The sequence below is a fragment of the Sus scrofa genome, chromosome 3 (genome assembly GCF_054392235.1).
Source record: "Sus scrofa isolate SSC_HxYL_T2T_F1_AM1 chromosome 3, Sscrofa_HxYL_maternal_Yorkshire_Landrace_v2.0, whole genome shotgun sequence".
Classification (NCBI taxonomy): Eukaryota; Metazoa; Chordata; class Mammalia; order Artiodactyla; family Suidae; genus Sus; species Sus scrofa.
This window is the reverse complement of record NC_139385.1, coordinates 124,864,863-124,889,560: the sequence shown is the minus strand read 5'-3', so window position 1 is coordinate 124,889,560 and position 24,698 is coordinate 124,864,863. Positions and strand designations below refer to the sequence as shown.

The 24,698-nt window shown below is 42.6% G+C and overlaps 1 protein-coding gene across 3 annotated transcripts in view; it reads left to right on the top strand.

The window, feature by feature from the left end:
* SELENOI (selenoprotein I) overlaps positions 1-24,698 on the top strand; it is a 44,528-nt gene that overhangs the window by 5,841 nt on the left and 13,989 nt on the right. For 2 of the 3 annotated variants that reach the window (NM_001244662.1, XM_021085655.2), the window contains 5 exon segments: positions 11,546-11,614; positions 12,205-12,313; positions 14,815-14,889; positions 19,867-20,129; positions 21,362-21,470. In NM_001244662.1, coding sequence (NP_001231591.1) covers positions 11,546-11,614; positions 12,205-12,313; positions 14,815-14,889; positions 19,867-20,129; positions 21,362-21,470 — 625 coding nt within the window. 3 annotated transcript variants of the gene reach the window in all.

The window sequence follows — 24,698 nt, the reverse complement described above, 5'->3', positions numbered from 1 at the left end:
AGATTTGGGGAACTGGCCTCTCCAAACTGGTAAGGCTTATAAGGTATTTTAGTCATCTTAGATATAGATTTACAAATGTCTCATAGAAAGAATTATTTTTGCAGTTGGCAGAGACAGAGGAGTCTCAGAAGGAGTGAAAGAAGAAGGATGGGAAACTTCTGCAAAGTGAGAGAGAGATTAAGTGGTAGGTAGAAGGTTACTCCATTTTTAGGTGCTATTTGGAAGAAACCTTTTCTTTTTTTTTCTTTTTTAGGACTGCACCTGCAGCATATGGAAGTTCCCAGGCTAGGGGTCGAATCAGAGCTACAGCTGCCAGCCTACGCCACAGCTACAGCAATGCCAGATCTGAGCCGTGTCTGCGACCTACACCACAGCTCACAGCAACTCTGGATCCTTAATCCACTGAGTGAGACCAGGGTTGGAACCTACATCCTCATAGACACTAGTCAGATTCATTTCTGCTGCACCACGAAGGGAACTCCCAAAATATCTTTTTTTTTTTTTTTTTCAGTCGGGTTTGTTACCACTGAGCCACAAGGGGAACTCCTGAAAGAAACATCTTGAGTTGGTTCTTTTTTTTTTTTTTTTTTTTCTTTTTTTCTCTTTTGGCCACTCAGCAGCATATGGAGTTCCCGGGGGCCAGGGATCAGATCCGAGCCATAGTCGCAACCTAAGCCTTGCCTGCTACAACCCCAGGATCCTTAGCCCACTGAGTTGGGCTGGGGATCGAACCTTTGTCCCAGCCCTCCCAAGACACCACTCATCCTCTTGTGCCACAGTGGGAACTTCTTGAACTGGTACTTTTTTTTTTTTTGTCTTTTGTCTTTTTAGGGCTGCACCCATGGCATATGGAAGGTCCCAGGCTAGGGGTTGACTCTGAGCTATAGCTGCTGGCCTACACCACAGCCACAGCAATGCTGGATCCGAGCCATGTCAGCGACCTACGCCAAAGCTCACGGCAATGCTGGATCCTTAACCCACTGGGCGAGGCCAGGGAGGATTGAACCCGAAACCTCATGGTTCCTAGTCGGATTTGTTTCTGCTGCGCCACGATGGGAACTCCCCTTGAATTGGTTCTTTAACTCCGTTCCGAAATATCAGTTCACTGATGACGGCTTGTTTTTCTAGCTGCTGTAATGCTTGAATGTCAAAGAACTTCTCAGCTGAGTAAGAATTTGCCCAGTACCTAAGGGAGAAGAGGGAAGGATGTTTCTGTCAGAGAGGCTGATGGGCACCAAGGCACAGAGACTGGAGAGACGGTGGTAAATTAGAGGCCTCAGGAAGTGGTGGGTGTGGGAGGGACCAGGCAGCCCGGTGAGCTCCTGAACTCCGGGAAAGGTGCACCTACAAGAGCACCGTCACTGTTAAATACCAAACAGTGACAATGATAATGATAGCAAATATATAACATGTTACCATAGGCCAGGCTTTGCTTTAAAGACCTTGTCTCATTTAAGATTCACAAGTGCTTGGTGAGGTAGAAGTACCATTATTTTCCCCATTTTATTGAGACACAGAGAATTTAAATAACTTGCTCAAGGTCTCATAGCTGAGACTTGAGTCCAGCTATTCTGGGTCTGGAATCCATGTTTTTCACCCTCTGTTGCCTCTCAGATCTCAGAATGGCATACAGATTCTGCCGTGTAGTTACTAGCTGTTTTGTGCAAAAGATGTAAATATTAGAATAAACACCTTCAGTGACATGCTTAATTTGGTTCGTTTCGCATGTTTCCAGGTGGGGAAAATGTACAGTGAAAAAAGAAGAGCTGGGTTAATTTTTTTCTTCCCCCAGTTTTAAATTATGAGCAGGAGCAAGTGGGCTTGTATTTACTAGTCTTATATTTAGTTGACTATTGAGAACATTTCATTTACTCTTAGTTCTAATTAAGGTAAAAGACTTCTGATTGCGCGATTAGCTTCGGGTCTGATATTAAGAAGAACCCACAACTTAGCTCTTTGATCTGGAACATAATTTAGTCTCTAACCAGCTTTGCTCATCTGAGAGATGGGGCAGAACCTACCTCCTGGGATCCTTATCAAAATTGGAGGAGTTAATATTGGTAAAGTGCCAGGCACTTAGTGTTATGTTCATGTTAAGTAAATAAAAAATAAAACTTGGAGTTCCCGTCGTGGTGCAGTGGTTAACGAATCCGACTAGGAACCATGAGGTTGCAGGTTCGGTCCCTGCCCTTGCTCAGTGGGTTAACGATCCGGCGTTACCGTGAGCTGTGGTGTAGGTTGCAGACTCGGCTCGGATCCCGCGTTGCTGTGGCTCTGGCGTAGGCTGGTGGCTACAGCTCCGATTCAACCCCTAGCCTGGGAACCTCCATATGCCGAGGGAGCGGCCCAAGAAATAGCAAAAAAAGACCCCCCAAAAAATAAATAAATAAAAAAATAAAACTTGATGTTTGGGCTGCCCTGCTCAGGAACAGGGCCTGGCATGTAGCACGTACCAACTCATACCCTGGGAGGTTATCAAGAGAAAGTATATTTTAGGAAAGGAAGAGTAAATCAGTTTTTCAAATACTGCCCTCCTATTTACGGGTCTCACGTGTTTGATAACCAGATTCCCCAGCAAGGATTTCAAGTTCCCCTTCTTTGGGCTTATCTTCTTATCTCTTGTGAGAGTTTATTTTGGATTGTGTAAGTCTAGCAAGCAGACCTGTTTGTCATCGTGACCTGCTTGTTCTTGTCTTATTGCTCTGGCCCTTCTCCAGTCTTCTCTCACCACCACTTCTCTTCTCTGACTTGTTAGCAGCTATGGCAGGATTCATGGAAAAGGGATTCCATTGCCCACTGAGTCTCGTTCTCTGTGGGTGTAGTTCCTAAAGTCTTGCATTGACTAAAAAGTACTTTAAGAAATTTCCTGTCCCAGAGTTAAGGTAATGCTCCCCTCCATCCCCTGCCTTTTTTCATTTTCAGTTAAGTTTGGTGTTTTTCTTTCCTAGGAGATTATTCCTAGCATAGTGCCTTACATTTGGTGAGTACCTGCTGATTTTTTTTTTTTAAGGGCTGCACCCATGGTCTATGGAAGTTCCCAGGCTAAGGGTCGAATTGGAACTGTAGCTGCCGGCCTATACCACAGCCACGCCAGATCCTTAACCCACTGAGCGAGGCCAGGGATGGAACCCGCATCCTCGTGGATACTAGTTCGGATTTGTAACCACAGAGTCACAGCGGGCACGCCTGCGGAATTTTATATGCTCTGTCTGTTGCTCGCAGGGCAGTATTGGACATCACTGTCAGGAGGTATAAGCGGATGGGGTGCCACGTAGTGTTCTCCCAATCAAGGCAGTGGCATCTGTCGCCTGTGCTGTATCCTTCAGCTGAGGAATTGCAGGAATGTGGTTCATGTTTGTTTTCACCAGAGCAGTGGTCCTCAGGCTTGAGGATGCCTCACAGTCCACTGGATTGTTTGTTAAAAGACAGATGGCTGGGTGCCACCCCCAGGTTGTCTGATGTTGTGTATTTGGGAGGCGCCCAAGAATTTGAGCCCAGTTTGGTAACTATGTTTTGAGAAGCACCTCATTAAAGAAATATTCCATTGTATTGAAGAGCAGTTCATAAAACTAAGAAATAAATGTCACGGAGTAAGAGGCTGTGTTACTGTAATGTTAGTATGTTAACTCTCAGGCTTCAGGTAGGCTTGATTTTGTGCATAGGGGCCTCATATCTCTTATTAGAAAGGAGCATGGGCATTCCCTTCATGGCTCAGCAGAAACGAATCTGAGTAGCATCCATGAGGACCAATTTTGATCCCTGGCCTTGCTCAGTGGGTTAAGGATTGGGCTTTGCCATGGGCTGTAGTGTAGGTCACAGATGCGGCTTGGCTCTCATATGGCAGTGGCTGTGGCTGGCAGCTACAGCTCTGATTCGACTCCTAGCCTGGGAACCCCCATATGCTGCGAGTGTGGCCCTAAAAAGACCAAAAAAAAAAAAAAAGAAAGAAAGGAAGGAAGGAAGAAAGAAAAGAGGATGCCGTTGTGCTGTCATTGGCATATTAGTTTTCTATTGCTGGGGAACAAACTACCACAGACTTGGTGACACAAAAGAATACTCACTTGTTATTTCATAGTTTCTGTGAGTTAGGGCACTGGTTGCCTGGCACCTCTGCTTGAGGTCTTAGCAGCCTGCAGTGAAGGTGTCAGCTGGGCTGTGCTCTCGTCTGCAGTTTGGGGTCTTCATCCAGGCTTGTGTGTTTGTTGGCAGAATTCATTTCTTTCCAGTTGTAGAGCTGAGGCTCTTGGCTCCTAGTAGGTGCCCACTTTTCCTGGCCACATGGCCCTCACCACAGGCAGGTCACATCATTGCCGTTTGCTTCTCCAGGAGCAGTGAGAGGCTCTTCTCCAAACTTGCTAAGATAGGGTCTTAGGTAATGAAATATATCAGGAAAGTGACACCTCATCACCTTTGCCATGTAGCGTTCTCCCAATCAAGGCAGTGACATCTGTCACCTGTGCTGTATTCTTTTGGTTAGAAGCAGGTCACAGGTTCTGCCCTCAAGGGAACTAATGAATCATCAAGAGGAGGGGCTTGATTATACAAGGGCTCGACTCACTGGGGATTACCTTAGGCTGTGTCTACCACAAATTGGAGAGAGAAAAATATGTATTGGAGGACATTATGTTAATAACGATTTCAGTCTATTGGATCTAGGTAGCTCCTGATTACATTTGAGCCAGGAGAGGGTGGTCTGGTTTCGAACAAAGTGATCCATTTCACAGAAATATTCCACAGTGACTCAGGAAAGATTTAGTTGAGACCATCCTGTTTATTAACCGTTCATCCGTGAATTTTAGTCTCGTCATCTGTAAAACAGGAATAATCTATATTATCTGTCTTACAGTATCAAACAAGAGAACAGGCACAATTGTACTTTACAAACTGTGAAACGTACGAATGTAGACCTGGTGTTGTTAGTAGGCAAATAGTAAGAGCAACTTCCCCTTGTGGACTAGTTCCAGGGGGACAGCGGTTCCTCTTATCACTGAGGGGGTCACTCTAAACTGCCACTTAAGTAAACATGCAAAGTAGCTCATGCATTTATTCATTCGTACGTGCAAACATTCAGTTGTGTTTATTGAGCTGGTACTATGTGCCAGATGCAGAAGGGATCTGGTTGGGAACACTTGATCCCCAGGCTGGGGATCAAACCCATGCCTCTGTAATGGCTTGCCGCTGCAGTCGGATATTTAACCCACAGCGCTACAGCGGGAACTCCCAACAATATTTATTTATTTATCTGGGCTGTACCTGTGGCATATGGGAGTTCTCAGGCTAGGAGTCAAATTGGAGCTGCAGCCGCTGGCCTACGCCACAGCTACAGCAAAATGCCAGATCCAAGCTGCATCTGTGACCTACACCATAGCTCCTGGCAACACCGGACCCTTAACTCACTGAACAGGGCCAGGGATCGAACCCACATCCTCATAGGTACTAGTCAGGTTCATTACCAGTGAGGCACAACGGGAATTCCAAACAATTTTTACTAGTTGAGATCTTCTGTTTTATGTTTTTGGTGAATGCCTGGCTGGGAGGCCTGAAATGCCATTGCTGAAGAACTCTGCTGAGGGAGTGGCACGTGTTGGCCACGACAGATTCCGCCCCTGTAAAGACTTTCACCTAAATGTGAGATCTTTGTAAAGGGTCTGACCTCCACACCATACCAGTACCTTACCAGACACTGAGCTTCACTGGCAGGGGGACAGAAGAGAGCTGACGTTCCTTTCTCTCTCCTGAATTCTGAAGAAAGGTTGCTATGTCTTTCTTTCATTTAAGAGCTGTCTGGAAAGTTGGTAAGAGCAGTAAAGGGTTTCATGCAGTGAATCCAGTTGTGAACTAAAATTGGGTCTTTGTGGCTATCCTGCTTTTTATTCCTCAAAATATGAATGATTTAGAACTCAAGAATTTGGGGGAATAATTAAAAAAAAATCAGAAACATTCATTTTGAGTTGGCTGACATCTGAAATGTTTAACGGTAAATGCAGTTTATAAACTATTATGAGCTTGTATTCAGTCTGTACTTTATGGATTTCCATGGTTAACTATAATGTGTTTTATAAGTGTAAAGTGTATGTTTCAGATGGGTAAAGACAGGCTTTGTGAAAAAATCATTTGATAGTTAGAGACCTGTCCTCATTGTATTGATTAGAAGACAAAACGAGGGAAATCTTCTGATGTAGATTGTTAGAGTATTACCATCCATATTAGCATTATTTGAGACAATAGCATAGCCTCAGTCAAATTAAGTTGTCCAGGAGTTCCCGTCGTGGCTCAGTGGTTAACGAATCCAACTAGGAACTATGAGGTTGCGGGTTCAATCCCTGCCCTTGCTCAGTGGGTTAAGGATCCGGCATTGCCGTGAGTTGTGGTGTAGGCCACAGACTTGGCTCAGATCTGGTGTTGCTGTGGCTGTGGTGTAGGCCAGTGGCTACAGCTCCAATTAGACTCCTAGCCTGGGAACCTCCATATGCTGTAGGTGCAGCCCTAGAAAAGACAAAAAAGAAAAAAAAAAAAAGAAAAAAAAAAAAAAGAAAAAAGCTGTCCAAAGCTCTGTATTTGGTGCAAGGATGTGTCAGTTCAGTCAGTTTCCTTATCAGCGTATAAAAGAGGTTTAAAATATAGTACCTGTATAAAGGAAATACTTTTAGGTCCAAGGAAATGTTTCCATAGTTTTCCTTTTGTTAAAGCCAGTTCCTTCTTAAATTAAGAGGAGACTTAGATTTCTAGTGTCCTTCTCAAAAATGGGCACCTTGTAGCGTATTTTGGAAGTCGGTAGAGTCGCTAGCCCAGCCGGGATCATCTCTTGCCTGCGATACTGTCGCCATCTTGTAACTGTTTGCACGTCCGCCCCCCACCACTTCCAGTCCATTTCCTACGTTGTAAACAGTGTGACGCTTTGACAATGTAAATCAGGACATGCACTGGGCTTCTGATAAAGTAAAGCTCACTGTGGTCCTTTTGGGTGGTGTCTGTTCGTGTCTCCCGCCTCCTTTCATTCCATCCTGCCGTGCTCCCTAAGCTCTTGCTCCATTGGCCTTCCTCCACTTTGGGGTCTTTGCACATTTTGTTCTCTGCTTGGAAGGTATCCTGACATGTACCCCGGCACCCTGACCCCCCGAACACCTATACACCACACACACACACACACACACACACTGCTACCTACACAATCTTTATTTTCTCTTTTTAAGGTGTAAATTATATATAAATTCATAGGTCTTAAGTATATGATTTAATGAATTTCTTCCCATGTGTATACCTATGTAACCACCATCCAGATCATGATACAGAATTATTTCTGGCATCTCTGAGGGCCCCTGTTAAGTCTCTCTCACCAAACTGCTTTATGACTTCTTTTCGTCTGTTTCTGAACTTCGTATAAATGGAATCTATAGCAGCATGTTCTCTTTAGTTTGTCTCGTCTTTGACTCATTGTTATGCCTCACGCATTCTTCCCTTGCCTTCTCATCTTGTGGGACTCAGCTCAAGTGTCCCCTCTTTAGAGGGGCTTGCCATGCCTGCCCTGACGAGGCGCATCCCCCTCCCCAGGTCCTCTTGGACAGCACCTTGGCTGTTGCCTTCACCGTATCCATCACAGCTCGCAATTACGACTTGGTTTCTCACTTACCGTCTGTCTCACACTTGGCTGTAGACTTGGTGGGTACAGGACGCATTTCGGTCTAGTTCACCATTCTCTTTCTAGTGGTCTCACACGGTGCCTGGCAAAATCATAGGCACTCAATCACAAATAATTGTTGACTTGCTAAATGACCGACTGAAGAAGGAACTCATATTTTATTTCCTGACTTGTACTGAAGTTAAAAAGGTCTTGAAATTTTCTAATATTTGGCAAAGTGTTCTCTAAGGTAATTCTGGATTTCACTGACTTGATGAAAATCTTTTCTTGTGGGCAAGATAGACTCATTGCCAGAGATGACAGCACAGGATTCTCTACCTAAATACAAATGATAAATATATGTACTAAGAGCAATCTTGAGGAGGATGTTTAGAAGGTCTACCTTGCTGGGCATTTTTACAGAGACTTAGGTGAAGGCACTGCTAGCATGACAGCTTTACATGCTGAGAGTTTGGGGGCAAAGCTGGTACCTTAGATCATGGAGTCTGACCCCGAGATCAGAGGGCAGAGAAAGATGAGTGAACTCTAGCTGGATGAAATGTCAAAATGGTGAACATAATAGAATGCGTTCATGTATGTGTAACTGGGTCACCATGCTGTACAGTGGGAAAAAAAAATCGAATTGGGGAAATAACTGTTAAAAAAGAAGAAGAAGAAAATCAAGTGGCGAACGTAGGGTCTCACCCTTAAGTTCCAACAGTCAAGCTCACATTAGCGCAGAGAAAGGAGGCGAGGCAGTCCGTGTAAGAAAGGCCTGAGGGGTCCAGGGGCCTGCGACGGTGGGTGCAGGTCTGCAGGACGACGTTATTGGCTCACCGTGTGAGTGCCGTGTTGAGCCTCAGGTAGAGGAGTAAGTTGTTGAGGAAGAAGAGCTCATAGTCGTGTTCCCTTTGGTACTTCATGCACCACGTGAAACGTTCCTTGTGCCCTGGGTCCCACTTTTGTGTTGGTTTAACAACACATGGATTGTCTGGAGCCCTGGTTGTCAGGCTAAAGCCCCCAGACACCTGTTGTATGAATAAAGTCGTGTTGGAACACAGTATGCCTATTTCTTTCTCTATTTTCTGTGACTTCTCTTTGCTTCAGTGGCAGTGTCGAGTATTTGCTGCAGAGACCAGATGGCCTGCAAAGCCTGGCTTTTTCCAGAAAAAGCCTTCCAACCTCAGATCTGGAGAACTAGACTTAGATGATGACGAACACTGAAACTTTGGCAAAAGAGAAGCAGCAAAAGGAACAAGAGGTTTTGAGAAGTTGTAGGTGTGACAGGGAGAGCCATCCTCAGATATTTGAAACATTATTGTTGGAAGAAAAATTGGAACCCTTGTTTGCTTAATTTTGTAAGGGAAATTGTAAACATGATAGGAAGTACAACATGAGGGTAGGATTTTGTTTTTTTGTTTTTTTGTTTTTTTTGAAAGAATCTTTTTTTTTTTTTTTTTTGTCTTTTTGCCATTTCTTGGGCCACTTCTGTGGCATATGGAGGTTCCCAAGCTAGGGGTCTAATCGGAGCTGTAGCCGCCAGCCTACCCCACAGACACAGCAACGCAGGATGCGAGCCGAGTCTGCGACCTACACCACAGCTCACGGCAACGCCGGATCATTAACCCACTGAGCAAGGCCAGGGATCGAACCCGCAACCTCATGGTTCCTAGTTGGATTCGTTAGCCACCGAGCCACGATGGGTAGTCCATCATAGGTAGTTTTAAAGAGGCCAGATGATCGCCTTACCTGTTCACATAGCCAGGGGTCAGGCACGAGAGAATGAGACCTCTCCTGAACTCTGGTGGTTTTGAGTTTGCCTTGAAATGATTCTGTCCAGCTCAGGCTGTGGTCCTCAAGCCTTTCTCCAGGGTACTAGCTTAGTGTGGCCCCACAGAGTATAGGTCAGGCAAGCCCAGCAAGCCTTATCAGTGGATTGTTCCTGGTTCAGGTACTCTGGTGTATACCCACATATCATTCCAATAGAAAATAAAAATATATTTAACAGGCATTAACTAAATCTAGTTTAGCACCTTTAAAAGTTTACATTTTACTTATTTTTTCATGCATGTGGAAGATCTGACTCCTATTGATTCACAAGACAGTTTCAAGTTTCTTCGTTTATACCAAGTGATATATGACCTTGAAAAGTACTCAAGTGTGTAAGACTAGAGCACAGAGTGTTCTTTAGGTTTATTGTTTGCTGCCTTTTGTTATCTGGTATTAAATTTTCTTGCTCTACTTGAGCTCAGCAGCTATTATTATTAATTATAAAATCCAGTTAGGCAAATTGACCCCCCCCCTTTTTTTAAATTGCTTTTTAGGGCTGCAAGGCAGCATATAGATGTTCCCAGGCAAGGGATTTAATCGGAGCTGCAGCCACCCACCTACACCACAGCCACAACAACACCAGATCTGAGCTGCGTCTGCGACCTACACCACAGCTCGCAGCAATGCTGGATCCTTAACCCACTGAGCGAGGCCAGGGATTGAACCTGCGTCTTCATGGATATGAGCCAGATTGTTTCTGCTGAGCCACAACAGAAACTCCTGCATCACACTTTTAAATCTCAAACACTGATGAGAAAATATTTCCTGCATGTTTGTAAAACATTCAGGAAGATGTTTTTATCTTCAATTATGATTTAAAAAAATTAGATACTCAGATGCTTACTACTTATTTTATGTACATACTGAACATAAATACAATCAAAGCTTTTTTCAGGCATTTGACTAGTATGACATCTTTTAAAAGTCAGCTTGTTGAATTAGGAAAGAGTCCCACTCCCTGAGGGTGAGAACTTTCCCTTACCAATTTTGTATCCCTTCTTCCCACACCTAGTGGATGCTTCCTTCCTGCCAGGCGCTCCAGTGTGTCTGTGTCTGATGAACAGTTCATCAGCAAGACTCTTAAAGTTTTACGTAATTATATACAGATATTTTGTTAAAATTTCCTTTTGAGTTTTTACTAAGTTGCTTAACAGCTGGAGAATACACTTGCATACTGTAACTTGTTTTTGTCTTCCTTTGGTTTTTTTTTTTTTTTTTCTTTTTTTTTGCTTTTTTAGGGCTGCAGGTGTCACATATGGAGGTTCCCAGGCTAGGGGTCAAATCAGAGTTACAGCTGCTGGCCTTCGCCACAGCCATAGCAACTTGGGATCTGAGGTGCGTCTGCAACCTACACCACAGCTCATGGCAATGCCGGATCCTTAACCTGCTGAGAGAGGCCAGGGATCGAACCTGCATCCTCATGGATACCAGTTGGATTTGTTACCCCCAAGCCACGACGGGAATTCCCTTCCTTTTGTTTTTTAAGCAGTCCCTTTTCCTGCTATAAAGGGATCTGTCATTCCTTTGGAACTCAAAACACAATGAGGCTTACATAGCACTGTGGGCTAGAAATTGCTCTAAGTGCATCAAGTGTGTCATTAGTTTATCTCATCCTTGTGGCAACCCTTTGAAGTAAAGGCTGTGATCCTCATTTTCCAGGTGAAGAAGCTAAGACAGGTTTAGGAACGTGCACAAGCTCGCACCGGTAGTAAGTGCCTTAGCAACGGTGTCAAGGGTCAAGCAGCCAGGCTCGCCTTTGCTGAGAGGGCTGGAGAAGGTCATTGCGGTCAGTGTGTGAAAGCACTCAGGGTGCTGATCACCCCGCCTAGTAGGGGAGAACTTGAAAGCGATACAGAATTTTCTGATGAAACTTTGTAATATTGTAAAAGTTGATCGAGTAAAAAAAATGCCCGGTTGTGCTCAGCCACCTTTGCCCTGTTCATATTGCCCCTCAAGTTCTGTTACTTAGAAGAGAACATCATGCGAATAGATAGATTCTCTAGGTTATTTTTGTAGTGTTTTCATTTGAGAAATATTCGTCTGCTCGCTAGTATGCAAAAGGACTGACTCTGAATGTTTTCTTTGATTTTTGAACAGTACAGTGCTGTGGATACGAACCCGCTCTCTCTGTACGTCATGCATCCGTTTTGGAACACTGTGGTAAAGGTAAGATGATTAATAAGCGTGTAGTTGTGTTTTAGGAAGTTTGAAATATTTTCAGCTGTCGTATGGAGTATTGCAGGTGCACCTGTCCGTTCAGTAAGACATTTAGAGAAACTGCCTTTCCCGTCCTCCTTTCCCTTAGGCGCATACCTTGTGGCTGATCTCCTTGTTGAGGTATGAGCTCATATTCTAGATCTGCCATATTTGTACCCTGCTTTTCAGGTTTTTCTAAAATAAGTATAATGTTATGATTATAAAAGTTTATCGATTATAGAATTATTTAAAACACAGAAAATAGAGAACTTCTCTTGTGGCACAGGATCCAGCATTGTCACCGCAGCGGCTTGGGTTGCTCCTCTAGGGCTGGTTTGAACCCTGATCGGGGAGCTTCCATGTGCTTCGGTGATGGCCAAAAAAGACCCCAAAAAACAGAAATGCTTATTTCTATTAATTGGAGATTTTGGTGTACAATTTAATGTATGTAACTCCTGTGTATGAGCCCTCAGGTTTATAGCTTTTATCATGACACATTTGCAGGTTGTATGTAGTGGACAGAGAGCTTTCTCTAATTGTTTTGTAATTATTTAAAACAGATATTTCCTACTTGGTTGGCTCCAAATCTGATAACCTTTTCTGGCTTTCTGCTGGTTGTATTCAATTTTCTGCTTATGGCATACTTTGATCCTGACTTTTATGCTTCAGGTAAGATTATTACTTTAATATTAAATTTAAAATGTCTTAAGTAGAGAAACATGAAATATGGTTATTTTCTGGTTCTATTAAGATGCTCCCAAATGTGGAAAGTTTTAGGTATTCTAAGGGTATGTAGAATGTTAGAATTGGGTATAAAAGGTAAGTTGTGTTTCCACAATCTGTTATGTATATTTCTATTAGGTTCTTGAAACCAACTTGGCTATTGGATTTAAACATGCTATGTAAAAAGCAATGCATTTGGGGTAAATAAAGAGTAATTGGATTTAAAAGAAGACGGAAAATTAGGACTGTGAAGTTTTGCCTGAAAGTAAATATAGACAGGGCCCAGCATACATACTGATGCCAGAAATATTCCTTTCCTTTTTCTAGTTATGGAATCAAAAACCCCCTTTTCTGAAGAGAATGTGATCTCTCTCTCTGCTCAACCTTTGTACTTGCTGTTATGAATTCCCAGTTTCCACGGAAAATGATTGCTAGACCTTAAATATTTATTGGCAGAAGTCTGGACCCTTCTGAGAGGGAGAGGAAAACTGCACTTTGGAGGCAGTTTGGAGGCAGGTTTCAGCCTGTTCCCATCCCGGACTCCAGTGTCTTTTTTTCACCCCTGTTGCTATCTTGATGCCTCCCCGCCACCTCCAACAGCTTCTCCCTGGCCCAGAGCAGAGAATCTGGAGTGTATCTGGGATGTGGGGAGGGGATACCTGGGAGACAGAGTTTATTTTTACTGCTCAACTGGTGGATGGAGTTGAGAGGGATAGAAAAATGGAGATAGGTGAGTATTTTCTGCATTCTAAGTTAGAAGTTATATTTCCTTTTCTTTTCTTTTTTTTGGTCTTTTGTGTCTTTTTAGGGCTGCACCCGTGCCATATGGAGCTTCCCAGGCTAGGGGTCGAATCAGAGCTACAGCTGCCGGCCTACACCACAGCCACGGTAATGCGGAATCGAAGCCATGTGTGCAACCTACACCACAGCTCATGGCAATGCTGGATCCCTAACCCCCTGATTAAGGCCAGGGATCGAACCCACATCCTCATGGATACCAGTCGAGTTCGTTAACCACTGAGCCACGACGGGAACTCCCGAAGGTATATTTTTCAATAGGAATACTTATCAATGATGTGGTCAGGAGTTTTGTACTGTAATTCATCTGTGTCGTGGGTTCAGCAGACTTTTGTGCACTGGCCTAGAGAAATCAATCACTGACAACATTGTTTTTGTAGAATTTGGAGTTTCAAACACTTAGTGACTTTTGATATTGCAGAGATTTTGAATATTGAAATTCTACATATGCCTATCAACTGAAACTATTAGCCCTAGCTTCTGTGCATGTGATGAAATGGTAATGGAAGATCATAAAGTACCACATGAATAATAATGAGATTAAATTTCATTAAGCATGATTTTGATATTAAGTTTTTTTAAATTATATTTTAATTCTCAGAACAGCCTCAATAATTTACCTTTTAACTAGAAATATTTTCTCTGGAGTTTCCGTTGTGGCTCGATGGTAGTAAACCTGACTTGTATCCATGAGGATACGGGTTTGATCCCTGGCCCTGCTTAGTGGGTTAAGGATCCAGCATAGCTGTGAGCTGCCGTGTAGGTCACAGACGCAGCTCGGACCTGGTGTTGCTGTGGCCGTGGCATAGGCTGGCAGCTGCAGCTCCAATTTGACGCCTAGCCTGGGAACCTCCATATGCTGCAGGTATGCCCCCATCCCCCAAAAATGGCAAAAAAAAAAAAAAAAAACCAACAAATATTTTCTCTGATTAAATAAGATTATTTACTTAGTTATTAAGAGAACTAAAACTATGTAAATATAATATGTATTTCCCAAGTCATACAACTTGAAGGACCAGATAAACCATCCAGTCCCAACACATTTGGGAAATGGAAGGCAGGAAAGGTTAAATGGTATAGTCAGGGCCATACTGCTGGTTGATTCCAGGGCCGGGACTTAGAACCCAGACCTCGGAACATCCGTTGGTCTATCTTAGGGGGGAGAAGTGAAGTCCAGACATTACAGAACGATTTCAATGCCCAAATCATCTAGTTGAGGTAATTTATCTATGCCCCAATCACAAGGTCTTGTTCAGCTAATTAATAGTTTAGTGAGAGAGTATAGATCTTTGTATTATAATTATAAATAATAAGAATCAGATTAAACACAGCATTTTTAAGTTCTAAAAACATTATTTTTCATTCTAGGCACATAAGTAATTTTCAAGAAAAGATGAACAGTCAGTCTGGAGTTATGATTAAAGCTCAGAAGAAATGCCTGTTGTTTACAAGGGGTTGGGCAGTTATTTGGGTTTGGTCAGAGTTTGCTGGTCTATTTGAATACTTACAGTAGTTCTGCATTCAAGATACATTGTAAAGTACTTCAGCTTCTGTTTAGTAAGGAGAAATGTTTCTCATGGGCAGCAGAGGCTGTGGTAAGAACAGTGGCACTTAGACTTTATTAAAATCTGACTTGCCTTCCTTTACAGCACCAGGTCACAAGCATGTACCTGACTGGGTTTGGATCGTAGTGGGCATCCTCAACTTCATAGCCTACACTCTAGGTAAGAAACGGACAAATTCTCACTTCCGTCAATGGCTGGTGAAACTGTCAGCAGAGATAACAAAACACCCACTAAATTAACATTTTCTCCCATGCTCAATTCATTTTAACTAGGGTTTATTACTATCCTGTTCAGTTTGGTAAATATGTTCTCGAGTTTCTCTATGGAAAATATTGTCATTTGCTAGGAATCCACAGAATAAAATAGGAGTTGGCAGACTACCACTTGCAGGCCAGATCTGGCCTGTTGCCTGTTTTTGTAAGTGAAGTCTTACTGGAACACAGCTCTCCTCATTCTTTATATGTCTATGGCTGCTTTCCTGCAGCAGAGACACAGTTGCATAGTTGCAACAGAGACCTTTTGGCCCTCGGTGCCTCAACCACTTACTATTTAGCCCAACCCAAAAAATATTTGCCAACCTCTGGAATAAGACATCATTTTTGCCTGGAGTTTGAGAAGCAGTACTGACACATCAGGTAATTGCAGAATACCGAGAGAGCTGCCGTAATGGGGCATAGCAGGAGAACAAAGGCGGAAGGGATCAGTTCTCCTTTGGTGGAAGAAGCGATGAGGGAAGTCACTGTTCCGGGCTGCACTGTCTGCTCTCCAGGAGTGCGTTTCACTGGGATTATCTGCCAGGCTTGTCCTGCATTCTCCTTTACCCCTCCCTGCTTTATTTTTCTCTGTAGCACTTAAAACCATGTGACTCTGTCTGCTCTAAAAATGTAAGCTCCTTGCGGGTGGATACTTTATTTTCGTTACACTGTGTGCCCCGCGTTTAGAACAGTGCCTTTTACATTGGAGGCCCTCAGTATGTGGCTTTTAAATGAACGTGAGGTGACAGATCCTGATGTAAAGTGGCTCAGGTATCTTCAGATAAAAATTACTTGTATTCACAAAACTAGTATAATCTCGTACAGGATTAAATGCTGACCCACTGGATGACCAGAGCTGCAAGAGGGAGGAAGAGAATGAAGTCAATAACCAGGCAAAAGCTTAGTTAAAAGATCTGTATTTAGACAGAGGCTTTTGTGTATTTGTTATTAAAGATGAGCCAGTTTTAAAATTCTGCTCCAGCATGTTGTAGGAGTCTTTTTGAATTACTGTGCCATCTGCCTGTTTCAGGTCTCTTGCAGAATCTTGACCTATCATGTACTGTTTGTTGCAAAATCTGCCTAGAACTAAAAATTTATAATCTTCATTTATTCTGCTAGTGTGACTGTTCTTACTTTTTTTTTTTTTTTGTCTTTTGGCTTTTTAGGGCCACATTCGCAGCATATGGAGGTTCCCAGCCTAGGGGTCGAATTGGAACTACAGCAATGTGAGATCCTAGCCGTGTCTGCGACCTACACCACAGCTCTTGCAACGCCAGATCCTTAACCCACTGAACAAGGCCAGGGATTGAACCCAAGTCCTCATGGATACTAGTTGGGTTCATTAACCACTGAGCCATGACAGGAAAGAATTCAGAATTTGTAATAGCTGCACACACGTTGCACTGAGAATGGGAAATTAAGCCAGCAAATAATGAGAAAAGACGTTTAGGAACTATTTTAGCTGCTTAGGGGTGGAAAAGTTCCCCATCTTTTTTTTTTTTAAATTATTTTATTACTCAAATGAATTTATCACATCTGTAGTTGCATAATGATCATAACAGTCTGATTTCACAGGATTCCCATCCCACAGCCCAAGCATATCCCCCCACCCCGCAAACTGTCTCCTCTGGAGACCATAAATTTTTCAATGTCTGTGAGTCACCATCTGTTCTGCAAAGAAGTTCAGTCTGTCCTTTTTTCAGATTCCACCTGTAAGTTGATAGCATATGATGTTGGTGTCTCATTGTATGGCTGACTTCACTCAGCATGATAGTTTCTAGGTCCATCCATGTTGCTAAAAATGCCGGTATTTCGTTCTTTTTAATGGCTGAGTAATATTCCATTGTGTATATGTACCACATCTTCTTGATCCACTCCTCTGTCGATGGACATTTAGCTTGTTTCATGTCTTGACTATTGTAAATAGTGCTGCAGTGAACATCGGAGTACATGTGTTTTTACGAGTTGTGGTTTTCTCTGGATAGATGCCCAGGAGTGGGATTTCTGGATCAAATGGTAGTTCTATGTTTAGTTTTCTGAGGAATCTCCATACTGCTTTCCACAGTGGTTGCACCAATTTACAATCCCACCAACAGTGTACTAGGGTTCCTTTTTCTCCACAGCCAGAAAGGTTCCCCATTTAATAACAGAGATCTGAAGTATTTGGGCAAGAGTTTGAAATTCATCCTCTCATGTTTCCTTCAACAAATGTTTTTAACAGCCCTCTTTGCCACAGACTGAGCTAAGCACTGGGGATAGTGCTGTGGTGAGCAAAATGAGCATAGTAATTATAAGGAATTTTTCATGCCTTGAATCCGAATCCTTAAAGTTAGCCTAATTCCGATGCACTTAATTTACAAAACTGTTTCTTTGGAGGAGGATTGATTGATTGATTGTCTTTTTGCTTTTTCTAGGGCCGCTCCCTTGGCATGTGGAGGTTCCCAGGCTAGGGGTCTAATTGGAACTGTCGCCATCGGCCTACACCAGAGTCACAGCAACACGGGATCTGAGCTGCATCTTTGACCTACACCACAGCTCACGGCAACGTCAGATCCTTAACCCACTAAGCGAGGCCAGGGATCAAACCCGCAACCTCATGGTTCCTAGTCGGATTGGTTAACCACTGCGCCACGACGGGAACTCCTGGAGGAGGAATTTTTATAATTCAGACTCTCCTTCCTTTTTAACTAGGTTGTACCATTTCCTCTCCCTCTTCCCGTTTTTCCCTTCTCATGTTCCCCCCTTCTTTCTCTTCTCCCCTCCTCCACTTTGCTCACCCCCTTCCCCCAGTTCCTACTCCCAAATGAAGGTGCTCTTTCTCTTTCTCGATCTCCTTCCTTATTCCCTTGCTAATCTGGATCCTTAACACTCTTGAGTTGCCTCCCGTGATAACATCTAGCCGCGACCTGTCTTCTGAGTTTCTAGTAAGTACGCTTAGGTTGACTTGCTTGACGTTACCAGGTGGACATCCTCCCAACCCTTCCTTTCAGCATCTAACGTTGTACTCAGCATCCTTTCTCTCAGTCTTGTGCCTTCTTCAGACTTTCTCATTTCTAGTAACACTGCCACCCTCTCGGTTACCCACACGGGAAATTGTGGAGATGGTCTTTTTGTCCTTTGGGCCTCCCCTCTCATCTTTCGTTGCATTGTCATTTTTATTTTCTTCATGCCTCCCCTGCTTCCAGCTTTTCATTCCCACTGCATTCTGTCTCTGTTTAGGCCTACTGAGTCTGGGTCCTCTCCCAGCCTGTCCTTCACACTGACGTCGGGTGGGTCTTCCTGAGGCACTTCACTGCTTTTGCTCTTCTTATTCCCCCGCTCAGATAGTTTCAGGAGCTCTTCATACTCCCTAATACTCTTGGAGTTCCTGTCATGGCTCAGTGGTTAACGAATTCGACTAGGAACCATGAGGTTGCGGGTTCGGTCCCTGCCCTTGCTCAGTGGGTTAAGGATCTGGCGTTGCCGTGAGCTGTGGTGTAGGTTGCAGACACGGCTCGGATCCCGCGTTGCTGTGGCTCTGGCGTAGGCCGGCGGCTACAGCTCCGATTCGACCCCTAGCCTGGGAACCTCCATATTGCCACGGGAACGGCCCAAGAAATGGCAAAAAAAAAAAAAAAAAGACATACTCCCTAATGTTCTTAAACTGGTTCAGACCTCTACTGCCCTCTTCGCATACCAGTTTCTCGCTGAGTTAAACTATGTGCGTGGCTTTCTCTGAACATGCATGTGCTTTTCCATCTCAGTGTTTTTGCTGAAAGCCATTCCTTCTGTTGAAATGACGTACTCCCTTTATCTCCCATCTACTGAAATCCAACTCATTCTTTGCGTCCCTACTCAGATTTCATCTTGTCTGGAAACCCGTGTAGCATATCTTAGTCTGAAGAGAACTTGTCCCTTTCTGTGCTCTTCTGTGGTTTGGGATACACTTTATGTAATTGTCATGTGTTGCCTCCTTCCCCAGTTGTAGACACTCTATGAGGGCACAAACTTAATTTATTCTAAGATGTTTGTAATCTTCACGGCATCAAGAATAGTGCATGGCACAGTTTCATTTCATTTAATTCTCATAGTTACTCAACACCTACTATGTCCAAAGCTTTTTTTGAAAGCACTTAAAATTAATAAGGTGGTCCGTCTGTAAAGAGGCTGATGACAAACAAGATGAAACAGGTGTTATCACGGATGTACAGAGTGTTTTTGGATCCTAGAGCAAAGAGTGGTCAGATAAATTATAAAACAACTGTTGAACATTCTCTGGAGGCTTAAGAATTTGTGGCTAGTGGGACAACTCAGTTTTTAAGCAGATTTGGAGGAATTCAAAGCCCAGCTGGAATGCTTCTTTCTCACATCTGAAATTGACACCATTCAGTGTGTTTTTTTGTTTTTTTTTTTGCTTTTTAGGGCCATACCTGTGGCATATGGAGGTTCCCAGGCTAGGGATTGATTTGGAGCTACAGCTGCCGACCTACACCACAGCCACAGCAATGCCAGATCTGAGCCATGTCTGTGACCTACACCACAGTTCACGGCAATGCTGGATCCTCCACCCACTGAGCGAGGCCAGGGATCGAGCCTACAACCTCATGGTTCCTAGTCGGATTCGTTTCCACTGTGCCGCAACAGGAGCTCCCAGTGTGATTTAACATATTTTAATTTTTAGATTAAACTGAGAAACTATGGATTTTGTTTCTGAGCACTTTGCATTGTAGGAATGAAAGATGGGATTTTTGTAGTACTGGCTGCTAATTATACTTTAGTTAATTAAGATTCCTATGATACGCTGATATGTTCTGTTTTGTTCTTGTCCATTTTTTTGCAGAAGACTTTGTGCATGCGGGTGTAGAGAGTGACCTTTTCTTATGGTAATGTGTTTTTGTTGCAGATGGTGTGGATGGAAAGCAAGCCCGTAGAACCAATTCCAGCACCCCGTTAGGAGAACTCTTTGACCATGGCTTAGACAGTTGGTCATGTGTTTACTTTGTTGTAACTGTGTATTCCATTTTTGGACGAGGATCATCTGGTGTCAGTGTTTTTGTTCTTTATCTCCTGCTATGGGTAGTTTTATTTTCTTTCATCCTGTCCCACTGGGAAAAGTATAACACAGGGATTCTTTTCCTGCCATGGGGATATGACGTTAGCCAGGTGGTAAGTATGTGTTCTTCCTTAATTTGCAACATGGTCATGAATTTTGGGGAAACTTTTTGTTGTTCCTTCTTTATTGACCTTATGCTTTTTTGGTTAGAACTGATGGGTGCTTTAAATTTTTTTCTTTTTTCTTTTATATTATTTCTCCGTTATTTATGGGCAATTTTAAATAGGTACAAAAGCAGAGAGAATAATATAGTGAACCCTTATGTACCTATTACTTAGCTTCAGCAGTTAACACATGGCCAATCTAGTGTCATGTATAATCTTGCTCCCCCTCCTCCCAGTTATTTAATTAATTAATTAATTTATTTATTTTTTCTTTTTGCCTTTTCTAGGGCCGCACCCGCGGCACATGGAGGTTCCCAGGCTAGGGATCTAATTGGAGGTGTAGCCGCTGGCCTACACCACAGCCACAGCAACGCAGGATCGGAACCACATCTGCAACCTACACCACAGCTCACGGCAACGCCGGATCCTTAACCCACTAAGCAAGGCCAGGGATCAAACCTGCAACCTCATGGTTCCTAGTCGGATTCGTTAACCACTGAGCCACAGTGGGAGCTCCATCCTCCCAGTTATTTTAAAGGAAAATCCTGACATTATATGATAAATATTTTACTGTGTATCTCTAGATGGCAAGAGCTCTCTTTAAAGTACATAATCACAGTGACATTATTATGCCAAAAAACTGGCAGTTTCTTAATAAACATTCATTGGAACTGTTGATTTTATAAAGAAAGTTATGCATATATAGTTAAATTGTTGGCGGTTTTTTTCCTTCCTTGCCAACTTTTCCGTGAGTGGAGAGATTTGTTTTCTCTTACTTTGTAGGCTTGCTGTGAACTCCCCCCTGCCTGCGAATCCTGGCTTTTTGTGTTGCCATTTCGCCCTTCCCACCTGAGACTGCACTAAAGAGTCAGAAGTTGGGGTGTATTTGAAGAAAGTAATTGAGTGGGCTCATTGGATCAACCCATTGATAAAGTGCCTTATGAGGCCAGGCACTTGTATTGTCTAGAAGTTAGTTATTTTGCGGTGTTGCTGGCTAAAAAAAAAAAAATATATATATATATATATATCTTAATGGCAAGAAGACTTGCCACAGATTTAGACTTTAAGCATACTGCTTGCTTTTACTAAAGCTGTATGTTAGACCGCAGAAAGCGTTATTGACGCCCTGATCTTTCCTGCCGTTAATGCTCCGTATGCTTTTGTCTGCGTTTTCCTTCCAGACTATTTCTATTGTCTACATAGTGACTGCAGTTGTGGGAGTTGAGGCCTGGTATGAACCTTTCCTGTTTAATTTCTTATATAGAGACCTATTCACTACAATGATTATTGGTAAGAAGCTCCATGTTGAAGCCTGTCTTAACATCACTTTGTTGTAAAAGCCAGTGTTTGACTATAACAAGCAACAGCACCCTTCCCTCCTCCCCCACACCCTCTAGCAAATAGAACCACCCTTCGGCCTCCTAGGGTTTCAACCAAATCATTAAGGAAAATAAGGTGTTTTGTTTTGTTTTATTTTTGTTCAACACCAAGCTATTTCAGAGCAGAAGGACATAGCAAAATAGATCACACAAACCTGGTAAAGTAACTACTCAGGTTAATCCAGACTGTTTTGAAGGAGCCACATTTAGGTGATTTCAATACTTCTCTCTAAATGGAAGATGAGCAGTTTGAAGAATTGAAACGGTGAAACACAGTTTGCTTTATGATAATATGTCCCCTCCAAAAATTGAACTTCTATCCCTTATAGACACCTTTTTTTTTTTTTTAAGTCTCTGAATGTGAGCTACAGGTTTTTGATCACAGTAGTGTTTGCATTTTGATTTCAGCCGGAGGGGTATGTACAGAATGGTCGAGCGTGTCTTTTTATGGAAAGAGGCAAAGAGGGAGGGGAATCCGTGGGACACTACGAGTGGCACTAAGACCTTTGTAGACTAAAAACAAACAAACAAACTCGCTGGCTGTTGCTCCATTCCCTTACCTAAAAAATTATCTCCCCTCTTTATGTCCATGAGCCTCGGTTGTAGAATGGGAACTGAAGGCTTAGAAGCAGCTGAGAAGATGGCGTGTTAGGCACTGGCTTTCAGAAAAGTACTCGTTTGGGGCTTTTTCTGTGGCTCTGGGCTACAGATATTTTAGGAAGCCCATTGTCATCTACCACATGTTCATTTTTGGGGGTCCCTATATGAACTGTGATTTCTTCACTTTGATAAAGCTAGCTATTTTTCATCTCCTACCATGAGTGAAATCTTGATTTATATAGCTTGTCCTGTGGCAGGTTTGCTGCATTTTATCGTTAAATGTTAATTGAACATGTTAAAACGGAATCTCTGATATATGAGGTAGGTTTTTGAATGTCATGTGGGTATTTTAATAGGCATATAGTTTTCTTTGTAATTTATAAATTGAGGGCAATGACACTTATGAGGTAAGAGTACTTCCTATTGTGTTACATTAGGAGCCACACAGTATCAAGTTGTCTTTCTTTTTGTGGTGTCAGTAGTGACCAGAGGGTTAGGTATTGTATGTCTGTTCCATTTACGACAAAGTTCTGCCTTAACTCCTCACCTAAGGGTACTGACAGACGCTGATGATGACTGCTTCCGAATTCATTCATTCAGTGGCTAGCCAGGGGAATAGTTTGTTTTTTGATAAAATACCTCATAAGTTCATACTGATCATTCCAAATCCAATTTGATGATACAGATTTTTTACTTAACCCCATTGATCTTACATTGGAATCTCTTTTAAACTCTGTCAAAAAGTCTTTACCTTCCAACGACACAAAATAATAATTCCTTTGCTGTATTCCACAAAACACCCATAAGGGTGTCAGAACATAGTACCAAAATCAGCAACAGTATGATTACCGAAAATTAAGATTTGGGTTTTTCCTTATGGTTTATTCCACTAGAGAGGCCCAGTCAGGTTATCACATTCTGAAGTTGCCATTCTGTGGTTATGCCACCAACTGTGGATATGTACATTTAAGGTGGTTTCATTTTACTTTTGATTTTTAGGTGTTACTTTTTCTTTTAAAATTTATTTTTCCTTTATAATTATCTAACATGTGCACATGATTACCAAGTCAAATCTATATATAAAACAAGGTGTATTCAAAGAAGTCTTTTTTTTTTTTTTTTTGGCCATTCCTGTGGCATGTGGAAGTTCCTGGGCCAGGGATCGAACCCATGCCATAGCAGCAACCCAAGCTACTTCATTGACAACACTGGATCCTTAACTTGCTGTACCACAAGGGAACTCCGGTGTCTCTTTTTATTGTTTTTTTTTTTGTTGTTGTTGTTGTTGCTATTTCTTGGGCCGCTCCCGCGGCATATGGAGGTTCCCAGGCTAGGGGTCGAATCGGATCTGTAGCCACCGGCCTACACCAGAGCCACAGCAATGCAGGATCCGAGCCGCTTCTGCAACCTACACCACAGCTCACGGCAACGCCGGATCGTTAACCCACTGAGCAAGGGCAGGGACCGAACCCACAACCTCATGGTTCCTAGTCGGATTCGTTAACCACTGTGCCAAGACGGGAACTCCTATTGTTTTTTAATATAAGTAAAAGTGTGTGTGTGTATGATTTTTATCACCCTTTTTTATAGATAAATGGCAGCCTACTGTACATGTTTTAACACGCATGTTTTTGGCTTTTTTCTCCACATGGTAGTACATCCTAGAGATCACCGCATAGTGACGTATAGGGATCGTCCTCATTTCTTCTTCTAGCTCCCTGGTATTTGGTTGTGCGGATGTACCATATCCACAGTCAACTAGCCTTCTACTGATGGACATTTGGGTTATTTCTAGTCTTTTGCTGTCACACAGATTACGGCAGTAAATTGTCTTGTACATATGTGTATATCTTTTCATGATTTTTGCCAGGGTATTTTGGAAGAGATCTCTAAAAGTAGAATTTTTAGTAAAGGACAGATATATGCAGTTTCTCTAAATATTCCCATATTCCCTTCCATATGGCTTAGCTGATTTGGAATTCCCACTAGCCGTGTATGAAAGTGCTTGTTTATTTAGTTTTACCAACATAGTGTGTTGTCAAACTTTGGGATTTTTGCCAATTGATGATAGCTAAGAAACTATATATATCCGTATAGTTTTAATTTGTATTTCTGTTGCTATGAATGAGCTTTTCTAGTGTTTGAGAGCCATTTATATTTCTTTTTATATCTAGTCAATTTTTGCTATAGGATTGTTAACCATTTCTTTTATTTTTAGAAGCTTTATTGGGAATACTAATCCATTGTTTTCCTAGAAATGACATTTTCCCCCTTGTTTCTTGTTTGTCTTTTTTACTTTTCTTAAAGCACTTTTTGTCTTGGTGGTTTTTATGGACATTTCTATTTAATCAATAAGCCTGGAAATGTGAGAAACCAGAACATTTGTTGTGACCATGTTATTCTTGGTGTTCATCTCATTCTCCTCAACCTTTTTTTATGACTTTGAGCCTCATTTTTCTGTAGCTACTGATTCCTGTATTATGAAGTCTAGCAAAAAGCAGGTCTGCATATGTGTGGGTTCTATCGCTATCATTAATAG